The 24,473-nt window shown below is 42.0% G+C and overlaps 1 protein-coding gene across 1 annotated transcript in view; it reads left to right on the top strand.

Annotated features, from left to right (window-relative positions):
- dclre1c (DNA cross-link repair 1C, PSO2 homolog (S. cerevisiae)) overlaps nt 1-24,473 on the top strand; it is a 49,724-nt gene that overhangs the window by 20,364 nt on the left and 4,887 nt on the right. The window contains exons 8-14 of the mRNA XM_061983557.1: nt 6,391-6,531; nt 6,610-6,711; nt 6,786-6,922; nt 16,234-16,288; nt 16,356-16,444; nt 22,335-22,429; nt 22,502-22,588. Coding sequence (XP_061839541.1) covers nt 6,391-6,531; nt 6,610-6,711; nt 6,786-6,922; nt 16,234-16,288; nt 16,356-16,444; nt 22,335-22,429; nt 22,502-22,588 — 706 coding nt within the window. The remainder of the gene's footprint in view (nt 1-6,390; nt 6,532-6,609; nt 6,712-6,785; nt 6,923-16,233; nt 16,289-16,355; nt 16,445-22,334; nt 22,430-22,501; nt 22,589-24,473) is intronic.

Below are 24,473 nucleotides of genomic sequence, written 5' to 3'. Positions count from 1 at the left end.
CTTAATATTAATCCATATATAAAGCGCACCGGGTTATAAGCCGCACTGTCAGCTTTTGAGTACATTTGTGGTTTTTAGGTGCGGCTAATAGTGCGGAAAATACGGTATTATTATTATTTTTTTAAACATGCCTCAAAACTACAGCTACAAAAACAATGAAGGCACACAGCTTCAGTCCAGAGTATACTAGAGTAATAAAGTAAACAATAACATAGTCCTCATTTAGTGCAAGACTGCCTGGCATACTGTATAACAGGGAATTATAAACTGGGCTCACATCCATCTACCGCTTGTATTCATCGTGTAGCTCCTTATGATTCCTGAAGAGGTGGGAGATCCAGAGGTGGGTAGTAGCGCGCTACATTTACTCCGTTACATCTACTTGAGTAACTTTTGGGATAAATTGTACTTCTAAGAGTAGTTTTAATGCAACATGCTTTTACTTTTACTTGAGTATATTTATAGAGAAGAAACGCTACTTTTACTCCGCTACTTTTATCTACATTCAGCTCGCTACTCGCTACTAATTTTTATCCATCTGTTAATGCACGCTTTGTTTGTTTTGGTCTGTCAGACAGACCTTCATAGTGCCTGCGTTTCAACAAATACAGTCACTGGTGACGTTCACTCCGTTCCACCAATCAGATGCAGTCACTGGTGACGTTGGACCAATCAAACAGAGCCAGGTGGTCACATGACCTGACTTAAACAAGTTGAAAAACTTATTGGGGTGTTACCATTTAGTGGTCAATTGTACGGAATATGTACTGTACTGTGCAATCTACTAATAAAAGTTTCAATCAATCAATCAAAAGTGTGAAGGAAAAAAGATCCTTTATTTCAACCGTACATCCCGTCAAAAGCCTAAAGACTGACTGCACAGTTCCTGTCTTCACAATAAAAGTGCCGCTCCATCGCGCCTGCGCTTTCAAAATAAGAGTCTCCGAAATCCAGCGCAAACAAGCTAGCAAGCTACGGAGTTTGCCGCCAATGTATTTCTTGTAAAGTGTATAAAAACGAATATGGAAGCTGGACAAATAAGATGCCAAAAACCAACCACTTTCATGTGGTATTAGACAGAAAGGAGGAACTTTTTTCTCCTCCATTTGAAAACGTGGACGTTATCATCACTACTGTCTGATTACAATCAATGCAAGTCATCAGAATCAGGTAATACACCAACTTATATTCTTGTCTTCATGAAAGAAAGGAATCTATATGTGTTAAACATGCATGTATATTCATTAAAACACCTTTAACATGTAAACAAAAACGGCAAAATAAATAAATATAAATGATATACTGTATATATCAATGTGTATATATATATATATATATATGTATATGTGTGTGTGTGTGTGTGTGTGTGTGTATATATATATATATATATATATATATATATATATATATATATATATATGATATGTGTGTGTATGTTACTCATCAGTTACTCAGTACTTGAGTAGTTTTTTCACAACATACTTTTTACTTTTACTCAAGTAAATATTTGTGTGACTACTCCTTACTTTTACTTGAGTAATAAATCTCTAAAGTAACAGTACTCTTACTTGAGTACAATTTCTGGCTACTCTACCCACCTCGGGGTAGATCTACCGTATTTTCCGCACCATAAGGCGCCCTGGGTTATAAGCCGCGCCTTCAATGAACGGCATATTTCAAAACTTTGTCCACCTATAAGCCGCCCCGTGTTATAAGCCGCATCTAACTGCGCTAAAGGAATGTCAAAAAAACAGTCAAATAGGTCAGTCAAACTTTAATAATATATTAAAACCAGCGTGATGTCGGCGCGCATGGAATCGTATATCAACATGGACGAAGCTGCGTGAAAAAAGCCACCCGGCCTCTTCGCGTAAACTTAAACTTACCTTAACCACTCGCTCATCTTTTCTTCATCCATCCCTTCGAGTGAGCTTTTATGATGACGCCGGCTGGAAAGGTCTCTTTTGGCAAGGTCTTCCTTTTGAATATCACCATGGGTGGAAGTTTCTGGCCATTAGCATGGCAAGCTAGAACCACAGTGAAGGATGACTTCTCATTCCCTGTGGTGCGAATATTCACCGTACGTGCTCCCGTTGTATCCACAGTGCGGTTCACAGGAATATCATTTGCTGTGAAATAGTAATCCGTGTGCGGATGGAGAGATTGCGTCTTTTCATGAACCGGATCCCTGTCGCTTTGTAGGAGCCATTTTGTGGTCTTTACAGATGTAAACACACAAAGGAAATGATAATATCCGCGCGCTTTTTCTTCTTCTACGCGGGCGGGTGGTTGCTTACAGTAGAAGAAAAAGCGCTTCCTGTTCTATGGGGGCGGGTGCTTACCTTGGCGGTTGCTTGCGTAGAAGAAGAAGCGCTTCCTGTTCTACCGGGAAAAAAGATGGCGGCTGTTTACCGAAGTTGCGAGACCGAAACTTTATGAAAATGAATCTTAATATTAATCCATATATATAGCGCACCGGGTTATAAGGCGCACTGTCAGCTTTTGAGAAAATTTGTGGTTTTTAGGTGCGCCTTATAGTGCGGAAAATACGGTAATTGCTTGTATTAAAGGAAGACGTCTTGATTCCTCCTCGCATAACCAACTTTTTGCAGTCATTGCAAATTGCCAGTTTTTTATCCGTCAGAGACACTTTAAAATAATCCCAAACCATAGACATGGTGTCGTTAGTCACCGAGTGAGCTGGCTTGTTAGCCACGACTACAGCACCGGCAACAACACACTCTTGTTGTTGTTGTTGTTATGCTGCGCTCGCAGCGGTTTGATGAGGTCATCAAGCGTCGCCAGTAAACCTCTCATGCTGCAGTCGTCAACTCCTGTGTTGTGTGTGTGGGAGAGGGGAGCGGCTGCTGACTGGGAGACGCAACTGCTCTGTACTTACCGCTCCGTACAGCGGCGTTTTAAAAAGTCATTAATTTTACTTTTTGAAACCAATACCCATAATTTCCGATATTACATTTTAAGCATTTATCGGCCGATAATATCGGCGACTAAAACTCACCTCATCTTTATAAAAATGCAAAGTACAGCACATTGTTACACCTCAACACCTTAGCCTATGGCAGGGGTCAGCAACCCGCGGCTCCGGAGCCGCATGCGGCTCTTTGATCACTCTCAGCTGTAAAGTTGCCAACCCTCACGATTTTTCCGGGAGACTCCCGAATTTCAGTGCCCCTCCCGAAAATCTCCCGGGGCAACCATTCTCCGATTTTCACCCGGACAACAATATTGAGGGCGTGCCGCGATGGCACTGCCTTAAGCGTATTCTACTACCTGTCGTCGCGTCCGCTTTTACACCACACTAACTGCGTGGCGGCAAGTCACATGTTGTATGCGGCTACTGCATACACACGTAAGTGACTGCAAGGCATACTTGGTCACACTGAGGGTGGCGGTATAAACAACTTTAACACTGTTACAAATATGTGCCACACTGTGAACCCACACCAAACAAGAATGACAAACACATTTCGGGAGAACATCCGCACCGTAACACAACATCATACCTGCCAACTACTCCGGTTTTCCCGTAATTAGTACGGTTTTCATCAACCTATTCCGGGTTACGGTTGCAGTGATAAAAAATACGGTTTTTCATTAATAAAAAAAAAAAATATTTTTAAATGCGCGCGGCTATTTATAGCACCGCTGCCAAGCACGAGGCACCAGTTGCCATTGTTTCCAAACGAGCGAACGATCATGGAATCAGCCGGAGAAAAATCGCAAACGAGTCTTAAACCGAAAAGAAAACTGCAGTCATTCCGTGAAGAATATTCAAAAGCCTATCCGGGAATAATTAACATTCAAAAAAGAAGTCAACAAAGACTGTCAGCCATCCGGAAACTTAAAGGACTATACGTTGCACCTCATCTCCTGTTATTACTTTACTAAAGCATTGTTCAACCCATCCTTCTGTACTGTTCCACATGTTTTTTCACCATGCTTTCTGTAACCAACCGGACCAAACTCACACGCATTACAAACATAGCAGCTAAAATCATCGGCCTACCCACACCCAACATTTCAGACATAAACCACAGGTCCATCACCCGACTGGCAAAAACAATAGTTCAGGATATCACTCACCCACTACACCAATACATCATCCCACTACCATCAGGGCGCAGGTACAGAACAATCAAATTCCGGAGGGCCCGCCTCAGGAAAAGCCTGATCCCTGCAGCTATAGCCGCCCTTAACAGCAGGCCCGGCCGACCTGTCTGACAAGCCTGTAAATGTGTGTTAGTCATGTATGATGTCTTTTTGTTATTTTTTTTTGTGTGATGTGTAATGTCTAGTGTTTAAATGTACGGCAGTGACAAGGAATTTCCCCAAGGGGACCAATAAATCTAATCTAATCTAATCTAATTATCCGTTCCAAAAAGGGTGAAAACTACGCGAATTGCACCTTGTGCAGACAAGATTTTTCGATCGGACACGGAGGAATTAGCCATGTAAAAGACCACGTTGGGACAAAAAAACACAAGTCTAATGCCGTTGCTAGCGATACAAGTGGAAAACTTTCAACGTTTTTCGGATTTTAGCCACAAAAAGGTAATGACACCAATGTTATCTATTGGAATTGTTTAGTACTGTTATACTGTTAAAAGTGTTTGTACTATTTATGCTTTCAAGTCCAAGTTGAAGAAATCTTGTTAAATGTTGACAGCATAACTACCAAAATACAGAAGTATGTCCTTAATATTTTTGCAGTGCTATTTCTGTTGAAAAGTTCAAATGATTACATTAGAGATGTGATGTGCCACTTTTCAAGTGTCTGATGGCTTCAATTAATTTTCATTAATTTTTCATATTTTGAATTCTTTTGAAAGGCTTACAAAAAAACTACACTTGAATTGTAATTCCATGCTATTGACAGGACTATTAATTTTAATGAAGTTAGCTTACCATGTTTACAGTATGATAATTGTGATAGAAATGTGAATTTTAGGCACAGAATATTTTATACAATTGAACAAGGCAGTAGATTATACAAGCTTGGACAGAAAGTTAATGACACCAATTTTTTTTTAATGGAATTGTTTAGTACTGTTTTACCATTTGTTTACTGTAAAAAGTGTTTATACTTTCAATTAACAAATTGAAGTCTTGTGAAAGGTTGACAGGATAGCTGGCATTAACTGTCAAAATAATTTCAAACTATTGAAGTTAGCTTACAGAATAAACATGTCAATCAACCCATATGATTTTTGCTGTAATATTTTTGTTTTGAAAAGTCACTGTGACTGATAGAAAAGTGATGGTTTTAGCAACATTTTAACCTGTCTGAATGCTAATAATCATTTTGCGTCGGGGGGCGAAGCCCTGAACCCCCCACCAGGACTTTATCCTGGCCCCTGGACCCTGGCTACTAGGTTTTTCTGATTTCAAAAGTTGGCAGGTATGCAACATAAACACAACAGAACAAATACCCAGAATCCCTTGCAGCCCAAACTCTTCGGGGCTACAATATAACCCCCCCCTCCCCCTCCAACCCCGCCCACCAACATCGCACACGCCTCACAGACTAGAGTTTACAATCCTGTGTGAAGATAAAGGTGACGTCATGTGGAGATGCTGTGCGCTGCGGTTCAGGAGCATAAATCACATTGACCAAGTATGATAAATATTTTAATTTCCTACAATTTTGCATATATTCACATTTTTTAATTGTTCAGTCAAATAGACATTTTATTATTCAGGTTGGCAGCTGACTGCACGGCGCCCATAAAAAGATGACGGCACAGAGGGAGAGGGCGGCATTTTTGGTTCTCTAATTTAAGTTTGGCGTTTTATTTTTTCATTACTAAAAGGAGGACTTAAATAGACATTAAGTATTTTACTTAACCTTCAACCCGACGTCTTTTTCGGAGTTAAAAACGTTTTGTTGCAATGCAGAAATTTTATTTCATTTTCTCTGCAGTCGTTCATTGATTTCATAAATGTAACCCATAAGATTAGATTAGATTTATTGGTCCCCTTGGGGAAATTCATTGTCACTGCCGTACATTTAAACACTAGACATTACACATCACACAAAAAAAAATAACAAAAAGACATCATACATGACTAACACACATTTACAGGCTTGTCAGACAGGTCGGCCGGGCCTGCTGTTAAGGGCGGCTATATAGTTTGTTTATACATAGCACAAAGCAAAACAAAACTTTATATGCAGTGTTATTTCATTTTAAATTTCAAAAGAGTTTTGTGGCTCCCATTGTTTTCTTTAATTTGTGAAACGGGTCAAAATGGCTCTTTGAGTGGTAAAGGTTGCCGACCCCTGGCCTACGGAAACTTTATAGAGAACTTTTTAACCAAACGATTGACGTCAAGGAACGCCAATTTTTCTTTCTTCCTGTGCGAGGGCAGGAGGAGTGTGTGAACGCCATCGTGCGTCTGGTGGGCGACTGGATCGCTCAGAGCTGCTACCACATGGTGTGGTTCAACTGCAAGGCGGCCTACGGCTACGAGTACTTGTTCACCAAGTTAGGAGAAGAGTTCAACACGCAGGTAAGCACACACGTACGTTAACATGTGCACGTGCGTGTGCTACGCGTTGTCAGCTCTGTGCCACACCACCCCCTTCAGGTGCACGTCAAAAACCTACTGATGTTCCGGAGGATGCCGGAGATCCTGAGCTACGTGACCACGGACCGCAGGACGCAGATTCACGCCTGTCGACCCCATAAGGTGGCGACCCCCTCAGCCCATCCGGCGTGCGTCAACTCAGTGTCTTCATGGAGGTGTCATGTGTGCTTGTGCAGAATGAGATGTATCTCTACGGCAACCGATTACCGTGCGGCTGCACAGCATCAGACGGGACGTGTCTTCGCGTGATGAGCATCAAACCTTCCACCATGTGGTTTGGAGAGAGGACTAAGAAGACCAACGTCATTGTCAAGTAACGCACACAGTCTTGTTTCCATGTACCGTATTTTCCGCACCATAAGCCGCCCTGGGTTATAAGCCGCGCCTTCAATGAACGGCATATTTCAAAACTTTGTCCACCTATAAGCCGCCCCGTGTTGTAAGCCGCATCTAACTGCGCTAAAGGAATGTCAAAAAAACAGTCAAATAGGTCAGTCAAACTTTAATAATATATTAAAACCAGCGTGATGTGGGCGCGCATGGAATCGTATATCAACATGGACGGAGCTGCGTGAAAAAAGCCACCCGGCCTCTTCGCGTAAACTTACCTTAACCACTCGCTCATCTTTTCTTCATCCATCCATCCCTTCGAGTTAGCTTTTATGATGACGCCGGCTGGAAAGGTCTCTTTTGGCAAGGTCTTCCTTTTGAATATCACCATGGGTGGAAGTTTCTGGCCATTAGCTGACATAGGCTAAGGTGTTGAGGTGTAACAATGTGCTGTACTTTGCATTTTTATAAAGATGAGGTGAGTTTTAGTCGCCGATATTATCGGCCGATAAATGCAGTGAAGGATGACTTCTCATTCCCTGTGGTGCGAATATTCACCGTACGTGCTCCCGTTGTATCCACAGTGCGGTTCACAGGAATATCAAAAGTCAGTGGAACCTCGTCCATGTTGATAATGTTCTCTGGCCGGATCTTTTTTTCAGCTATCTTGTTTTTACAATATGCACGGAAAGTAGCCAGCTTTTCTTGAAAGTCTTTAGGCAGTTGCTGTGAAATAGTAGTCCGTGTGCGGATGGAGAGATTGCGTCTTTTCATGAACCGGAAACCTGTCACTTAGTAGGAGCCATTTTGTGGTCTTTACAGATGTAAACACACAAAGGAAATGAAACGTAATATCCGCACGCTTCTTCTTCTACGCGGGCGGGTGGTTGCTTACAGTAGAAGAAGAAGCGCTTCCTGTTCTATGGGGGAGGGTGCTTACCTTGGCGGTTGCTTGCGTAGAAGAAGAAGCACTTCCTCTTCTACGGGGAAAAAAGATGGCGGCTGTTTACCGTAGTTGCGAGACCGAAACTTTATGAAAATGAATCTTAATATTAATCCATATATAAAGCGCACCGGGTTATAAGCCGCACTGTCAGCTTTTGAGTAAATTTGTGGTTTTTAGGTGCGGCTAATAGTGCGGAAAATACGGTACAGTACCAAAAGTCAAAGACTGAATCGCATGAAAACCAAAGCAATTTTTTTCTCTAAGAAATAATATAAATCCAACCAATTTGTTCCAAACTGTCAGGTTCAAACACTGATGACATCTATTAAACAGACAAGGAGCAAGGAATCATGCAGAGACAGAGTTCAATTTAGCTCAATGAGGAGAGACGTTTTGGGCTGTACTCTAGTTACAGAAACAACCTACGCTCTAAAGTCCAGCCCACGTGCTCCTCTTTTAATTTGGGAGGTCCCTGGTTACATCACTGAGGCCGCCTCTAAAAGGAGTGGCCACACATTTCATGCAAAGCAGCTTCCAGTACGCACAATACGTGACGGAATGTGCTGGGGGCCTTGTGATTACCTTGTCTCTGCTTCGTCTGCGTGCTGTCGTCTTATCTTCGTTGAGGTCCTTGAAGTCCTTGGCTGTTAGTGGGCTAAGACAAACAAAATATCTGCAGCGAGGCAATCCCTCATATGCCGTGACTGATAACAAGTTTTGTCCTTGCACAGATAGAAAAGTACAACTTGAGCACAATAGCTAGTAACTATAGCAACGGCCTTTAAGCATAAGAGTTGTGTGATAACTTACACATAACCCCAAAATTTGAAGGCAAAAGTCATGAAACACATTTTATAGAGAATAATTTGTTTTACATGCAGAAAACAATGTGAAAAACATAAATGATGTAATGTAACAATGAACTAGGGTTGTACGGTATACCGGTACTAGTATAGTACCGCGATACTAATGAATCATTTTGGGTACTATACCGCCTCTAAAAAGTACCATACAATAATGCTATTTTTTGTGGTTCCCTTTATTTAGAAAAGTATCGAAATACATTAGGGATGTCCCGATCCAGGTTTTTGCACTTCCGATCCGATACCGATACTGTTTTTGCATTTCCGATCCGATACCGATACTGACCGATACCGATACTGGCCTATCCGAGCATGTGTTAAAGTTTAAAGTTATTTAGCCTACTTAGTTGTCAGAATCATGTTGAAAAGGGTTTTAGTACTCTTGATAACAACTAGCCAGCTGAATTAGGGGAGTTTGAATAATACACAATGGTTGGTAACAAGAAACTGACCTGTTTATTCAAGGATAAACACAAAATAGACAAAATTATACATGACAAACAGAAATGGCATCATTGAACTAGGGCTGGGCGATATGGCCTTTTTTTAATATTGCGATATTTTAAGGCCATATTGCGATACACGATATATATCTCGATATTTTGCCTTAGCCTTGAATGAACACTTGATGCATATAATCACAGCAGTATGATGATTCTGTGTTTTGATTGATTGATTGAGACTTTTATTAGTAGGTTGCACAGTGAAGTACATATTCCGTACAATTGACCACTAAATGGTAACACCCCAATAAGTTTTTCAACTTGTTTAAGTCGGGGTCCACTTAAATTGATTCATGATACAGATATATACTACCAGATATATACTATCATCATAATACAGTCATCACACAAGATAATCACATTGAATTATTTACATTATTTATAATCCGGGGTGTGGAGGGGGGCGCCGGATGTAAGTGTCAAAAAGACAGCCAAAAGAGTTTGATATGAGAATAAATCTAAAGTTAAAATATAGGGTAGAAATGCATCCATTTGCAGGAAATGTAGTCTTGATTTTCAAAATTTTCTTTCAAGGCTTGCATGTCTACATTAAAACATTCTTCTTCATACTGCATTAATATACGCTACTTTTAAACATTCATGCATAGAAAGAAATCACAACTAAAAAAAATCACTATTTTTTTCATACGGTGTTGATGTGAAAATGTTTGCCTCGGCATTTTGATGGTGTGGACGTGTGGCACCGAACGGAGATAAGCGTCTCGACAGACGTTACAATATTTGAACAATGATGACGAAAACTGTTTTCTCTGTCGTGTCCGCGTGTCGAAAATTGTTATGCGCTTATTTTTTAATTTGATTTTGTGCGTGGCATATAATTGCTATGCGCAGAGGACGTTTGAGCAGTGCGCAATTGCACAGGCGCGCACCTTAGAGAGAACGTTGGTCACACGGCTGCGCCAGCATCACAGCTAACGTTAGCCATGCTGCTACCTCTCTGCTCGAAGAGGACGTATACGTATGTGACGTATGACGTGACAGTATGTGACGTGTGTAAGAAGGTGCACTTGCTGTCTGTGAGAGGGAGACACAGGAAAGAGTGAGAAGAGCCTGTCGCGTAATGCCAGCAGCTAAAAGCAACTGAGTGAGAATCCACAGACCTGTGGATGTGTTGAAGGTGTGCTGGAAAATGCGGAACGGAAATTAGGGAGGAGCAGAAAAGTGGAATGTATTATTTAAGTCGGTGCGTTGGAAAACACGGACCGGAGTTTTTTTTTTAAACTGGATCTGGATCGGCATTTTCCCATGCCTTGCCGATACGCATTTTTTGGCAAATATCGGCGGCCGATCCGATCCAAATATCGGATCGGGACATCCCTAAAATACATTCAAAATATTGATATCGGGACAACCCTACAATGAACATTTAACATCACTTAACTTTATTGAACACTTGTTGGCAAAGACGACGACGAGCAGAAAGGAGGGGAGGAGAGAGCCACGCGGACGTCACCTTTGTACTTTGCTTTGGGTTCCCTCTTAGATTTAATAATGATTCTCACTTTCTTTATCAATCTTTCTCACTTTCTTTATCAAAGTGTTATCAACTTTATTTGGTCCCATGACGGATTATTTAGGAGTCCTACTCAACGAAAGAAAGTAGAGGGACTGAAGTCACGTCCACACAGGAATGTTCAGTCAAGTATTGTTTTCGCCACAAGGCGACAACGTTCTGGATGCTCTGAAACCAACATTTTTTAAGGAGTAGGAAAACCGCCTCGTCGTTGTCATGTAGACACGACTTTTTGAGAACGATGACATGAAGTCATGTGACCAGAAGAACGAGAGACTCGCGGTCGACATTCTGATATTAATGTAACGTGACTCGCAGAAGTCCTCCTACTTCCTCGTCCGTCAAGACAAGTCTTTTTTGCGTGCGTTCGCATAGTCTTCTTTTTAGGTTTGTTTGGTGTTTGGCGGAAGACAGATTTTCAAGCGCATGCTTCTAGATTTTTGTAATGCGTGTACAGTGCCGCATGAAGGTGTGGCATATGTATTACCATACTTTTCGGACAATAAGGCGCACTTAAAATACTTTCATTTTCTCAAAACTGGACAGTGCGCCTTATAACCTAATGTACGGAAACATTTTGGTAGTGACGTTCCACGTCCCAAGAGCTAGCTTCTGTAGCCGAGGATCGGACCGCCAAGTGCCCTGCCTTCGGCTGCCGCCCAGCTCACATTGCACCCGACCTCTATGGCCCCTGCTATGGGTGGTGAGCCCATTGGAGGGGGGACCCACGTTGCCTCTTCGGGCTGTGCCCGGCTGGGCCCCATGGGGACAGGCCCGGCCACCAGGCGCTCGCCATCGTGCCCCAACTCCGGGCCTGGCTCCGGAGGGGGGCCCCGGTGACCCGCATCCGGGCGAGGGAAATCTGAGTCTCGGTTCTTGCATTTCCATAGAAGTCTTCGAGCTGCTATTTGTCCGATCCCTCACCTAGGACCTGTTTGTCTTGGGAGACCCTACCAGGGGGCATGGAAGCCCCCGGACAACATAGCTCCTAGGATCATTGGGACACGCAAACTCCTCTACCACGGTAAGGTGGCAGCTCAGAGAGGATCACACTCCTCAGCCTTCCCGGTAAGGTCTATTCAGGTGTACTGGAGAGGAGGCTACGCCGGATAGTCGAACCTCGGATTCAGGAGGAACAGTGTGGTTTTCGTCCTGGTCGTGGAACTGTGGACCAGCTCTATACTCTCGGCAGGGTCCTTGAGGGTGCATGGGAGTTTGCCCAACCAGTCTACATGTGCTTTGTGGACTTGGAGAAGGCATTCGACCGTGTCCCTCGGGAAGTCCTGTGGGGAGTGCTCAGAGAATATGGGGTTTCGGACTGTCTGATTGTGGCAGTCCGCTCCCTGTATGATCAGTGTCAGAGCTTGGTTCGCATTGCCGGCAGTAAGTCGGACACGTTTCCGGTGAGGGTTGGACTCCGCCAAGGCTGCCCTTTGTCACCGATTCTGTTCATAACTTTTATGGACAGAATTTCTAGGTGCAGTCAAGGCGTTGAGGGGATTCAGTTTGGTGGCTGCAGGATTAGGTCTCTGCTTTTTGCAGATGATGTGGTCCTGATGGCTTCATCTAGCCAGGATCTTCAGCTCTCACTGGATCGGTTCGCAGCTGAGTGTGAAGCGACTGGGATGAGAATCAGCACCTCCAAGTCCGAGTCCATGGTTCTCGCCCGGAAAAGGGTGGAGTGCCATCTCCGGGTTGGGGAGGAGATCTTGCCCCAAGTGGAGGAGTTCAAGTACCTCGGAGTCTTGTTCACGAGTGAGGGAAGAGTGGATCGTGAGATCGACAGGCGGATCGGTGCGGCGTCTTCAGTAATGCGGACGCTGTATCGATCCGTTGTGGTGAAGAAGGAGCTGAGCCGGAAGGCAAAGCTCTCAATTTACCGGTCGATCTACGTTCCCATCCTCACCTATGGTCATGAGCTTTGGGTTATGACCGAAAGGACAAGATCACGGGTACAAGCGGCCGAAATGAGTTTCCTCCGCCGGGTGGCGGGGCTCTCCCTTAGAGATAGGGTGAGAAGCTCTGTCATCCGGGGGGAGCTCAAAGTAAAGCCGCTGCTCCTCCACATCGAGAGGAGCCAGATGAGGTGGTTCGGGCATCTAGTCAGGATGCCACCCGAGCGCCTCCCTAGGGAGTTGTTTAGGGCACGTCCGACCGGTAGGAGGCCACGAGGAAGACCCAGGACACGTTGGGAAGACTATGTCTCCCGGCTGGCCTGGGAACGCCTCGGGATCCCCCGGGAGGAGCTGGACGAAGTGGCTGGGGAGAGGGAAGTCTGGGCTTCCCTGCTTAGGCTGCTGCCCCCGCGACCCGACCTCGGATAAGCGGAAGAAGATGGATGGATGGATGGATGGATGGATTTTGGTAGTGCTTACCGACCTCGAAGCTATTTTAGTTGGTATATGGTGAAATTATACATCTGACCAGTAGATGGCAGTCACACATAAGAGCATACTTGCCAACCTTGAGACCTCCGATTTCGGGAGGTGGGGGGTGGGGGCGTGGTCGGGGGTGGGGCGGGGCGTGGTCGGGTGGAGGAGTATATTGACAGCTAGAATTCACCAAGTCAAGTATTTCATACATATATATATATATATATATATATATATATATATATATATATATATATATATATATATATATATATATATATATACATCCTGAAAATATGCAAACAAAACTGTGTTTAGATAATTGATACTTCAAACTTGCATAAATAAATATTAAGGAATATAACATAACTTGGCTTCTGAGAGTTTCAAAATGTAATGAATAAAATGCTAAAGTTGTTGATAAACAAGCAATTATTTTAATAATTAAATATGGTCATTTTAAATGAATTATTATGATAATTTAAAATCAATCATTTCAAATATGTTTATTTTAATGTATAATTCTATGGCTGGATGTAATAAGGAGTCACGAAAAAATACAAAAAAAATACAATTAATTTTGATGTTTTTAGCAAAATATAGTAAAAATGTATTTAGTTTTTTTTTTTTTGAATTAATAAATATATTTATTTTTAGGTAAGATAAACATAATAATACAATTTATCTCTAGTCTGGATGATTTAGTTCTTGTCACCCTGTTGTCCTCCCGTCATGAAAAAAGGCTGTCCTCACTCAGGTCCGCATGGAGCTGGAGGGGGCGTGGCCTCCAGCTCCGGCTGAAAATCGGGAGATTTTCGGGAGAATATTTGTCCCGGGAGGTTTTCGGGAGAGGCGCTGAATTTCGGGAGTCTCCCGGAAAATTCGGGAGGGTTGGCAAGTATGCATAAGAGATACGTGTAGACTACAATATGACTCAAGTAAACAAAACCCACATTTTTTATGTTCCATTGAAAATATAGAACATTACACACGGCGCTCAAAAATCCATCAAAATGTTTTAGTACAACTTTGGTAAGCTATGAAGCCGCACCGTGCTTCTACATACAAGTAATATTATGGTGTGTGCATAAGGTAAGACATATCGTCTGGCATTTTGTTTCGCAATATTATGCAAAGCAACTTTTCTTACCTTCTGGTACCTGCTGATCTGTATTTGGGATCTGCATAAGCCCTGAAAGTTTGCGCGCGTCCGCCTTTGTAGTCCGTGGCGACACCGTAATCGATAAGCTTCTTTTTCCTATGTCTTGCATACCTGCCAACTACTCCGGTTTTCCCCGTAATTAGTACGGTTTTCATCAACCTATTCCGGGTTACGGTTGCAGTGATAAAAAATACGGTTTTTCATTCATTAAAAAAAAAATTTTTTTTTTAAAGTTTTATTCAGGAAATCGCGTAACAACAATGACAATCGACACTGCTTCCCGTAACTTCCTATCGAGCCATTCCGAATGCCATGCACGAGGCTATTTATTGCCAAGCACGAGGCACCTGTTGCCATTGTTTCCAAACGAGCGAACGATCATGGAATCAGCCGGAGAAAAATGGCAAACGAGTCTTCAACCGAAAAGAAAACTGCAGTCATTCCGTGAAGAATATTCAAAAGCCTATCCGGGAATAATTATCCGTTCCAAAAAGGGTGAAAACTACGCGAATTGCACCTTGTGCAGACAAGATTTTTCGATCGGACACGGAGGAATTAGCGATGTAAAAGACCACGTTGGGACAAAAAAACACAAGTCTAATGCCGTTGCTAGCGATACAAGTGGAAAACTTTCAACGTTTTTCGTCGCCCAAACAGATTCTTTGGATGTGATAAATGCCGAAGTTTTATTTACGGAGGCAATACATTTTAATGAAGTAAACTTATAAAGTTACCATATCATTTTTGCAGTATGATCAATCTGATAGAATACATTTGGATTTTAGCCACAAAAAGGTAATGACACCAATGTTATCTTTTGGAATTGTTTAGTGCTGTTATACTGTTAAAAGTGTTTATACTATTTATGCTTTCAAGTCCAAGTTGAAGAAATCTTGTTAAATGTTGACAGCATAACTACCAAAATACATAATAATATTTTTGTTTTGAAAAGTCACTGTGACTGATAGAAAAGTGATGGTTTTAGCAACATTTTAACCTGTCTGAATGCTAATAATCATTTTGCGTCGGGGGCGAAGCCCTGAACCCTCCACCAGGACTTTGTCCTGGACCTACCGGGGCCTGCGGCCCCTGGACCCTGGCTACTAGGTTTTTCTGATTTCAAAAGTTGGCAGGTATAATCTTGTTATGTGACATTCATCCTCTGCTTTTGCCATTTCTAATATAAAGTAGTGTAAAGTTCTTACTTATATCTGTCAGTAAACTCGCCATGAAAGCACTAAAACATACCGGTGTAGTGAGGTTACATTATTCACCCAAGGAACTTTAGTTATTAGAGAGTTCAGGTCGGACGGTTTTTCACGGGACACATTTCCGGCCTTGTTGCACGAGTGAGCCACGGATGAGGAGACGCTGCTCCGTTATTGATTGAAGTAAAGTGTGAATGTCATTAAAACAGTTAGCGCCATCTTTTGACACTTCTTCCACTCCCATCCTTGCACGCTACACCGCTACAGCAAAGATGGTGAGCAACGTAAATAAGACCGCCCACAAAACGGCGCGGCTTGATGTGTAAAACATCATCTATGCAACATTTTGACTAAAGATCCACCATCACATGTTATGTAGACCACAAGGAAGTCTTTTACATTTAGAAAATAAATAAAAAATAATATGACCCCTTTAATGCGCCTTGTAATACGGTGCGCATTTTGTATGAAAATAGACTAGTGTGCAGTGCGCCTTTTAATCCGGTGCGGTCTATAGTCCGGAAAATAAGGTACATTGTGATGATGTCACTCTTTTTATTTCTAACCCAGCAAAAACATGATCGCTCCGGAGTTGACCGACAATTACAGAGACAGTAAACCAATAAAAAGGACGAAGTTGGTGGAAAAAAAACTGAGGCACTGCTGTACTTGCATGGCATATTCATCAGCTTCTTCTTCCTTCCAGATCAGGAAGCACTTCCTTCCGAGCCTGTTTCAGCTTCCACTCGTCCTATTGTGAGGTCTGTTTACTTCCTTCTTTAATCCCAGAAAGTCACACGTCGCCAGCCACTCTGTTCTATCTTTCAGATTAAAGACTTCCTGTCCCACCTCCAGCCTGTCCACGTCTATCCCAACGTCATCCCGCTGGGACACACGGTCAGCCAAGTCACGCAGATGTAAGTGGCTGTAATGAGCTAACATGCTACCATGTGTGCTCTTTGACACGCCGTGGACGCAGCATCAGGCCCGAATTATTTTGACTCGGGGGGCCAAATTTAAAGGAAAAGTGCGTATGGGGCCGGTATATCTATTTTTAGGAACACTAATACAAAACCTCACAATGATGTCTGATTGAATGCTAAAAACGTTATGACAGACCGCCTTAAAAAACGGATTGGAATTAAAAATGTTTTAACTGAATGAGACACCCAGAATGTACATGAAAATAAAGAATTTACAATATTAACTATGAACGATAAAACACTGAATATTGACAACATATCAATCATCCATCCATCCATTTTCTACCGCTTATTCCCTTTGGGGTCGCGGGGGGCGCTGGAGCCTATCTCAGCTACAATCGGGCGGCAGGCGGGGTACACCCTGGACAAGTCGCCACCTCATCGCAGGGCCAACACAGATAGACAGACAACATTCACGCTCTCACCCACACACTAGGGCCAATCAATCAATCTTTATTTATATAGCCCTAAATCACAAGTGTCTCAAAGGGCTGCACAAGCCACAACGACATCCTCGGTACAAAGCCCACATACGGGCAAGGAAAAACTCACCCCAGTGGGACGTCGATGTGAATGACTATGAGAAACCTTGGAGAGGACCGCATATGTGGGTAACCCCCCACCCCTCTAGGGGAGACCGAAAGCAATGGATGTCGAGTGGGTCTGACATAATATTGTGAGAGTCCAGTCCATAGTGGATCCAACATAATAGTAAGAGTCCAGTCCATAGTTGGGCCAGCAGGACACCATCCCGAGCGGAGACGGGTCAGCAGCGTAGAGATGTTCCCAGCCGATGCACAGGCGAGCAGTCCACCCCGGGTCCCGACTCTGGACAGCCAGCACTTCATCCATGGCCACCGGACCTGTGTCCACCCCCCCTCAAGGAAAAGGGGAGCAGAGGAGAAAAGAAAAGAAACGGCAGATCAACTGGTCTAACAGGGGGGTCTATTTAAAGGCTAGAGTATACAAATGAGTTTTAAGATGGGACTTAAATGCTTCTACTGAGGTAGCATCTCTAATTGTTACCGGGAGGGCATTCCAATAGAAAACGCTCTATAGCCAGCAGACTTTTTTTGGGCTCTGGGAATCACTAATAAGCCGGAGTTCTTTGAACGCAGATTTCTTGCCGGGACATATGGTACAATGCAATCGACAAGATAGGACGGAGCTAGACCGTGTAGTATTTTATACGTAAGTAGTAAAACCTTAAAGTCACATCTTAAGTGCACAGGAAGCCAGTGCAGGTGAGCCAGTATAGGCGTAATATGATCAAACTTTCTTGTTCTTGTCAAAAGTCTAGCAGTCGCATTTTGTACCAACTGTAATTTTTTACTGCTAGACATAGGGAGACCCGAAAATAATACGTTACAGTAGTCGAGACGAGACGTAACGAACGCATGAATAATGATCTCAGCGTCGCTAGTGGATAAAATAGAACGAATTTTAGCGATATTACGGAGATGGAAGAAGGCCGTTTTAGTAACACTCTTAATGTGTGATTCAAACGAGAGAGTTGGGTCGAAAATAATAGCCAGATTCTTTACTGATTCGCCTTGTGTAATTGTTTGGTTGTCAAATGTTAAGGTGGTATTATTAAATGAATGTCGGTGTTTAGCAGGACCGATAATCAGCATTTCCGTTTTCTTGGCGTTGAGTTGCAAGAAGTTAGCGGACATCCATTGTTTAATTTCATTAAGACACGCCTCCAGCTGACTACAATCCGGCGTGTTGGTCAGCTTTAGGGGCATGTAGAGTTGGCTGTCATCAGCATAACAATGAAAGCTAACACCGTATTTGCGTATGATGTCGCCTAGCGGCAGCATGTAAATACTAAAGAGTGCAGGGCCAAGAACCGAACCTTGAGGAACTCCGCACGTTACCTTAACATAGTCCGAGGTCACATTATTATGGGAGACGCATTGCATCCTGTCAGTAAGATAAGAGTTAAACCACGACAAAGCTAAGTCTGACATACCAATACGTGTTTTGATACGCTCTAATAAAATATTATGATCGACGGTATCGAAAGCAGCGCTAAGATCAAGAAGCAGCAACATAGATGACGCATCAGAATCCATCGTTAGCAGTAGATCATTAGTCATTTTTGCGAGGGCTGTCTCCGTAGAGTGATTTGCCCTGAAACCGGATTGAAAAGGTTCACAGAGATTGTTAGACACTAAGTGTTCATTTAGCTGCTGTGCGACAATTTTTTCGAGGATTTTCGAAATAAAGGGAAGGTGGGACACCGGTCGGTAGTTTACCATGAGGTCAGGATCGAGGTTAGGTCTTTTGAGCAGAGGATGAATAACCGCTTTCTTGAATGCTAGGGGAACAGTGCCAGAGGAAAGTGATAAGTTTATAATATTTAGCACTGATGGACCTAATAATACAAAAAGCTCCTTGATAAGTTTCCCAGGAAGTGGGTCAAGTAAACATGTTGTTTGTTTTATCCCACTTACACGCTGTAATAGTTCCTCTAATGTTATTTCATCAAAAAGAGAGAGACTATTTTGTATTGCAGTATCCGTCGTAGATACAGTTGTATCTGTGTTCATAGAACCCAGTTGTAGCTGGGATGTGTTGTCTTTAATCTCCTTTCTAATGAGTTCAATTTTCTTATTAAAGAAATTCATAAAGTCATCTGCCGAGTGGGTGGAGCTATTGGGAGGAGTCCATTGTTGGGTTAGCGATGCTACTGTACTAAACAAAAATTTAGGGTCGTTTTTGTTGAGGCGGATGAGATTTGAGTAATATTTAGCTTTAGCTAAGGTAAGCATGCGTTTATACGATATTAAACTATCACTCCATGCTTGATGGAAAACCTCAAGCTTGGTCGCGCGCCATTTGCGTTCCAACTTTCTACATGATAATTTATGAGCTCTGGTTTCCTCTGTAAACCATGGGGTATAAATATGAACGTCACATCCCCTCTCCATTGACGTATTTTACAATGAAGGGAAACGCAACAAAAATGTAACAAACACAGCGAAATATTAACACGATGGGTAAAAAAAAAACCCCCACCTACAATCTGATATATCACTAAGCTTTAGAACTTTGTAGTAACAATCTACTTCCGCGTGTGTACCTGACACCCGCATTTCAGGCTAAACACTCCATGGAAACGCTCCCCACCCACACTGCTTGGTGCCTCGTCTGAGCTGCTGTGACTTATATTACCGTATTTTTCAGACTATAAGTCGCAGTTTTTTTCATAGTTTGGCCGGGGGTGCGATTTATACTCAGGAGCGACTTATGTGTGAAATGATGAACACATTAGCGTCAAATATCAAATAATATTATTGATCTCATTCACGTAAGAGACTAGACGTATAAGATTTCATGGGATTTAGCGATTAGGAGTGACAGATTGTTTGGTAAACGTATAGCATGTTCTATATGTTATAGTTATTTGAATGACTCTTACCATAATATGTTACGTTAACATACCAGTTGGTTATTTATGCCTCATATAACGTACACTTATTCAGCCTGTTGTTCACTATTCTTTATTTATTAGGGACCGAGTCCCTTTGGGACAGAGGACCCTATTGTATTTCTAGCGTTTTATTATTATTCCGCCGCCTCTTTGAGCTGTAATTTGACCCCCTTAACATGCTTCAAAACTCACCAAATTGGACACATACATCAGGACTGGCGAAAATTGCAATCCAATGAAAAACCCAAACCCTAAAACTCAAAATTGTGCTCTAGCGCCCCCTAGGAAGGAAACAGACAAAACTGCCTGTAACTCCTAGTAGGAATGTCGTAGAGACATGAAACAAAAACCTCTATGTAGGTCTCACTTAGACCTAGATTTCATTCACTCACAACCCCCAGCAAAAATCAACAGGAAGTTTGCAATTCCCCCTTCAAAACAAAAGCTGAGTAAAAACCGTCACCTTTTTTCAAACATTATCTCCTCTGAGCGCGTTTGTCGTGTCGGCTTCAAATTAGCACAGGAGAGAGATTGAACCCTTATGATTAAAAGTTGATGAAAGAGTTTTAATTACTGCTCCGGTTTAGATTTTATGAGCCCTCAATATGAGCCGTCAATCGCTGCTTGCAGCTTTAATTAGGGACCGCAATGTCCCTTTGGGACAGAGGACCCTATTGTATTTCGTGTGTTTTATTATTATTATTCCGCCGCCTCTTTGAGCTGTAATTTGACCCCCTTAACATGCTTCAAAATTCACCATATTTGACACACACATCAGGACTGGCAAAAATTGCGATCTAATAAAAAAACCCAACCCCAAAACTCAAAATTGCGTTCTAGTGCCTCTTAGGAAGAAAACAGACACAACTGCTCCTAGGAAGAAAACTCAGAGAAAACTTGCCTGTAACTCCCACGAGGAAGGTCGGAGAGACATGAAACAAAAACCTATATGTAGGTCTCACTTAGACCTACATATTGACAAACCGCAGCTAAAATCAACAGGAAGTTTGCAATTCCCCCTTCAAAACAAAAGTTTTGTAAAAACTTGTCACCTTTTTTCAAACATTATCTCCTCTGAGCGCGTTTGTCGTGTCGGCTTCAAACTAGCACAGGAGAGAGATTGAACCCTTCTGATTAAAAGTTGACCAAAGAGTTTGAATTACTGCTCCGGTTTGGATTTTATGTGCCGTCAAAGTCGGTCCCGTCCATCGCTGCTTGCAGCTTTAATTTTAAATTGCCTTTCAAATGTCTATTCTTGGTGTTGGCTTTTATCAAATAAATTTCCCCCAAAAATGCGACTTATACTCCAGTGCGACTTATATATGTTTTTTTCCTTCTTTATTATGCATTTTCGGCCGGTGCGACTTATACTCCGGAGTGACGTATACTCCGAAAAATACGGTAGATGACCATAGTAACTAGTATATCATGCAAAACCGCAAATTTCAACCATTGAAATACAAACCCCGTTTCCATATGAGTTAGGAAATTGTGTTAGATGTAAACATAAACGGAATACAATGATTTGCAAATCCTTTTCAACCCATATTCAATTGAATATGCTACAAAGACAAGATATTTGATGTTCAAACTGATAAACATTTTGAAAGATACATACAGGTTTTGGAGCAACATATGTTGCCATCCAAGCAACGTTACCATGGACGCCCCTGCTTATTTCAGCAAGACAATGCCAAGCCACGTGTTACATCAACGTGGCTTCATAATAAAAGAGTGCGGGTACTAGACTGGCCTGCCTGTAGTCCAGACCTGTCTCCCATTGAAAATGTGTGGCGCATTATGAAGCCTAAAATAGCACAACGGAGACCCCCGGACTGTTGAACAACTTAAGCTGTACATCAAGCAAGAATGGGAAAGAATTCCACCTGAGAAGCTTCAAAAATGTGTCTCCTCAGTTCCCTAACGTTTACTGAGTGTTGTTAAAAGGAAAGGCCATGTAACACAGTGGTGAACATGCCCTTTCCCAAATACTTTGGTACGTGTTGCAGCCATGAAATTCTAAGTTAATTATTATTTGCAAAAAAAAAAATAAAGTTTATAAGTTTGAACATCAAATATCTTGTCTTTGCAGTGCATTCAACTGAATATGGGTTGAAAATGATTTGCAAATCATTGTATTTTGTTTATATTTACATCTAACACAATTTCCCAACTCATATGGAAACGGGGTTTGTACTGTGTATAGTTCAAGACTTACGGTCATTAGAAAACATCACTGCACATCATAATAGCGGCTACACTTTCCATCTTAAAGACCTAAAAAAAATATTTGGGAATGTCCGGTGGGCCAGATTGAAAAGCTTGACGGGCCGCATGTGGACTTAATTTGCCCAGGTCTGGTCTAAAGTGTTTGTCTTCCAACAGGCTCCAGCAGATGTGCAGGAAGCAGTCAGAGGAGGCGTTCACATACAAACCACTAGGGGCGCTCAAGCGCAGCGTAGACATGAGAACGCCTTGTGGTGAGACTAACCGCGACCGTCTTCTGGCTCGTTACTAATCGTGATCCCTGACACTCGCTCTTGCCCCATCAGATTCCGACAGCGATGATGAGCTCTTTGACGGGATGGACACGGCGCCAGTGAGGAAGAAGCTAGCGCTGAGCCACCACGTTGAAGACGGTGTGTCTGTGTTTAAGCTTCCTGTATGGCGTCACATTAGTGCCAAAAATCCGAGCGCATAAAAACTGTTATCGCGCGCTGATTCTCCACTTCGTGCGCGCGTGGTGCCTTTTTGCACGCTCTCTGTGTACTCCTGGCATCTCTCCTCGCGCTGTCATGTTTCTTTTTGGCACTTTGGGGGCGGGTATGCTTAGACGGCCCCTCCTTTCTGATTGGCTGTGAGCATTTTTCATATGACCAATCATAGCAACGTTGTAGCCATCTTACCTCGGACATCTAGCCTCAATCATTACCAGAGGTGGGTAGTAACGCGCTACATTTACTCCGTTACATCTATTTGAGTAACTTTTGGGATAAATTGTACTTCTAAGAGTAATGCAACATACTTTTACTTTTACTTGAGTATATTTATAGAGAAGAAACGCTACTTTTACTCCGCTACTTTTATCTACATTCAGCTCGCTACTCGCTACTAATTTTTATCGATCTGTTAATGCACGCTTTGTTTGTTTTGGTCTGTCAGACAGACCTTCATAGTGCCTGCCTTACTGGTGACGTTTCACTTCGTTCCACCAATCAGATGCAGTCACTGGTGACGTTGGACCAATCAAACAGAGACAGGCGGTCACATGACCTGACTTAAACAAGTTGAAAAACTTATTGGGGTGTTACCATTTAGTGGTCAATTGTACGGAATATGTACTGTACTGTGCAATCTACTAATACAAGTTTCAATCAATCAATCAAAAGTGTGAAGGAAAAAATATCCTTTTTTTATTTCAACCATACATCCCGTCAAAAGCCTAAAGACTGACTGCACAGTTCCTGTCTTCACAATAAAAGTGCCGCTCCATCGCGCCTGTGCTTTCAAAATAAGAGTCTCCGAAAGCCAGCGCAAACAAGCTAGCAAGCTACGGAGTTTGCCGCCAATGTATTTCTTGTAAAGTGTATAAAAACGAATATGGAAGCTGGACAAATAAGATACCAAAAACCAACCACTTTCATGTGGTATTAGACAGAAAGGAGGAACTTTTTTTCTCCTCCATTTGAAAACGAGGACGTTATCATCACTACTGTCTGATTCCAATCAATGCAAGTCATCAGAATCAGGTAATACACCAACTTATATTCTTGTTTTCATGAAAGAAAGGAATCTATATGTGTTAAACATGCATGTATATTCATTAAAACACCTTTAACATGTAAACAAAAACGGCAAAATAAATAAATATAAATTATATACTGTATATATCAATGTATGTATATGTGTGTGTGTATATATATATATATATATATATGTGTGTGTGTGTGTGTGTGTGTATATATATATACATTATGTATATGTGTATATATATATATATATATATATATATGTGTGTGTGTGTGCATATATATATATATATGTGTGTGTGTGTATATATATATATGTGTGTGTATATATATATATATATATATATATATATATATATATATATATAGCTATATATATATATATATATACAGGTAAAAGCCAGTAAATTAGAATATTTTGAAAAACTTGATTTATTTCAGTAATTGCATTCAAAAGGTGTAACTTGTACATTATATTTATTCATTGCACACAGACTGATGCATTCAAATGTTTATTTAATTTAATTTTGATGATTTGAAGTGGCAACAAATGAAAATCCAAAATTCCGTGTGTCACAAAATTAGAATATTACTTAAGGCTAATACAAAAAAGGGATTTTTAGAAATGTTGGCCAACTGAAAAGTATGAAAATGAAAAATATGAGCATGTACAATACTCAATACTTGGTTGGAGCTCCTTTTGCCTCAATTACTGCGTTAATGCGGCGTGGCATGGAGTCGATGAGTTTCTGGCACTGCTCAGGTGTTATGAGAG

The sequence above is a fragment of the Nerophis lumbriciformis genome, linkage group LG25 (genome assembly GCF_033978685.3).
Source record: "Nerophis lumbriciformis linkage group LG25, RoL_Nlum_v2.1, whole genome shotgun sequence".
NCBI lineage: Eukaryota > Metazoa > Chordata > Actinopteri > Syngnathiformes > Syngnathidae > Nerophis > Nerophis lumbriciformis.
Note: the sequence above shows the minus strand (reverse complement) of the source record. Positions and strands in the feature narration are given on the sequence as shown.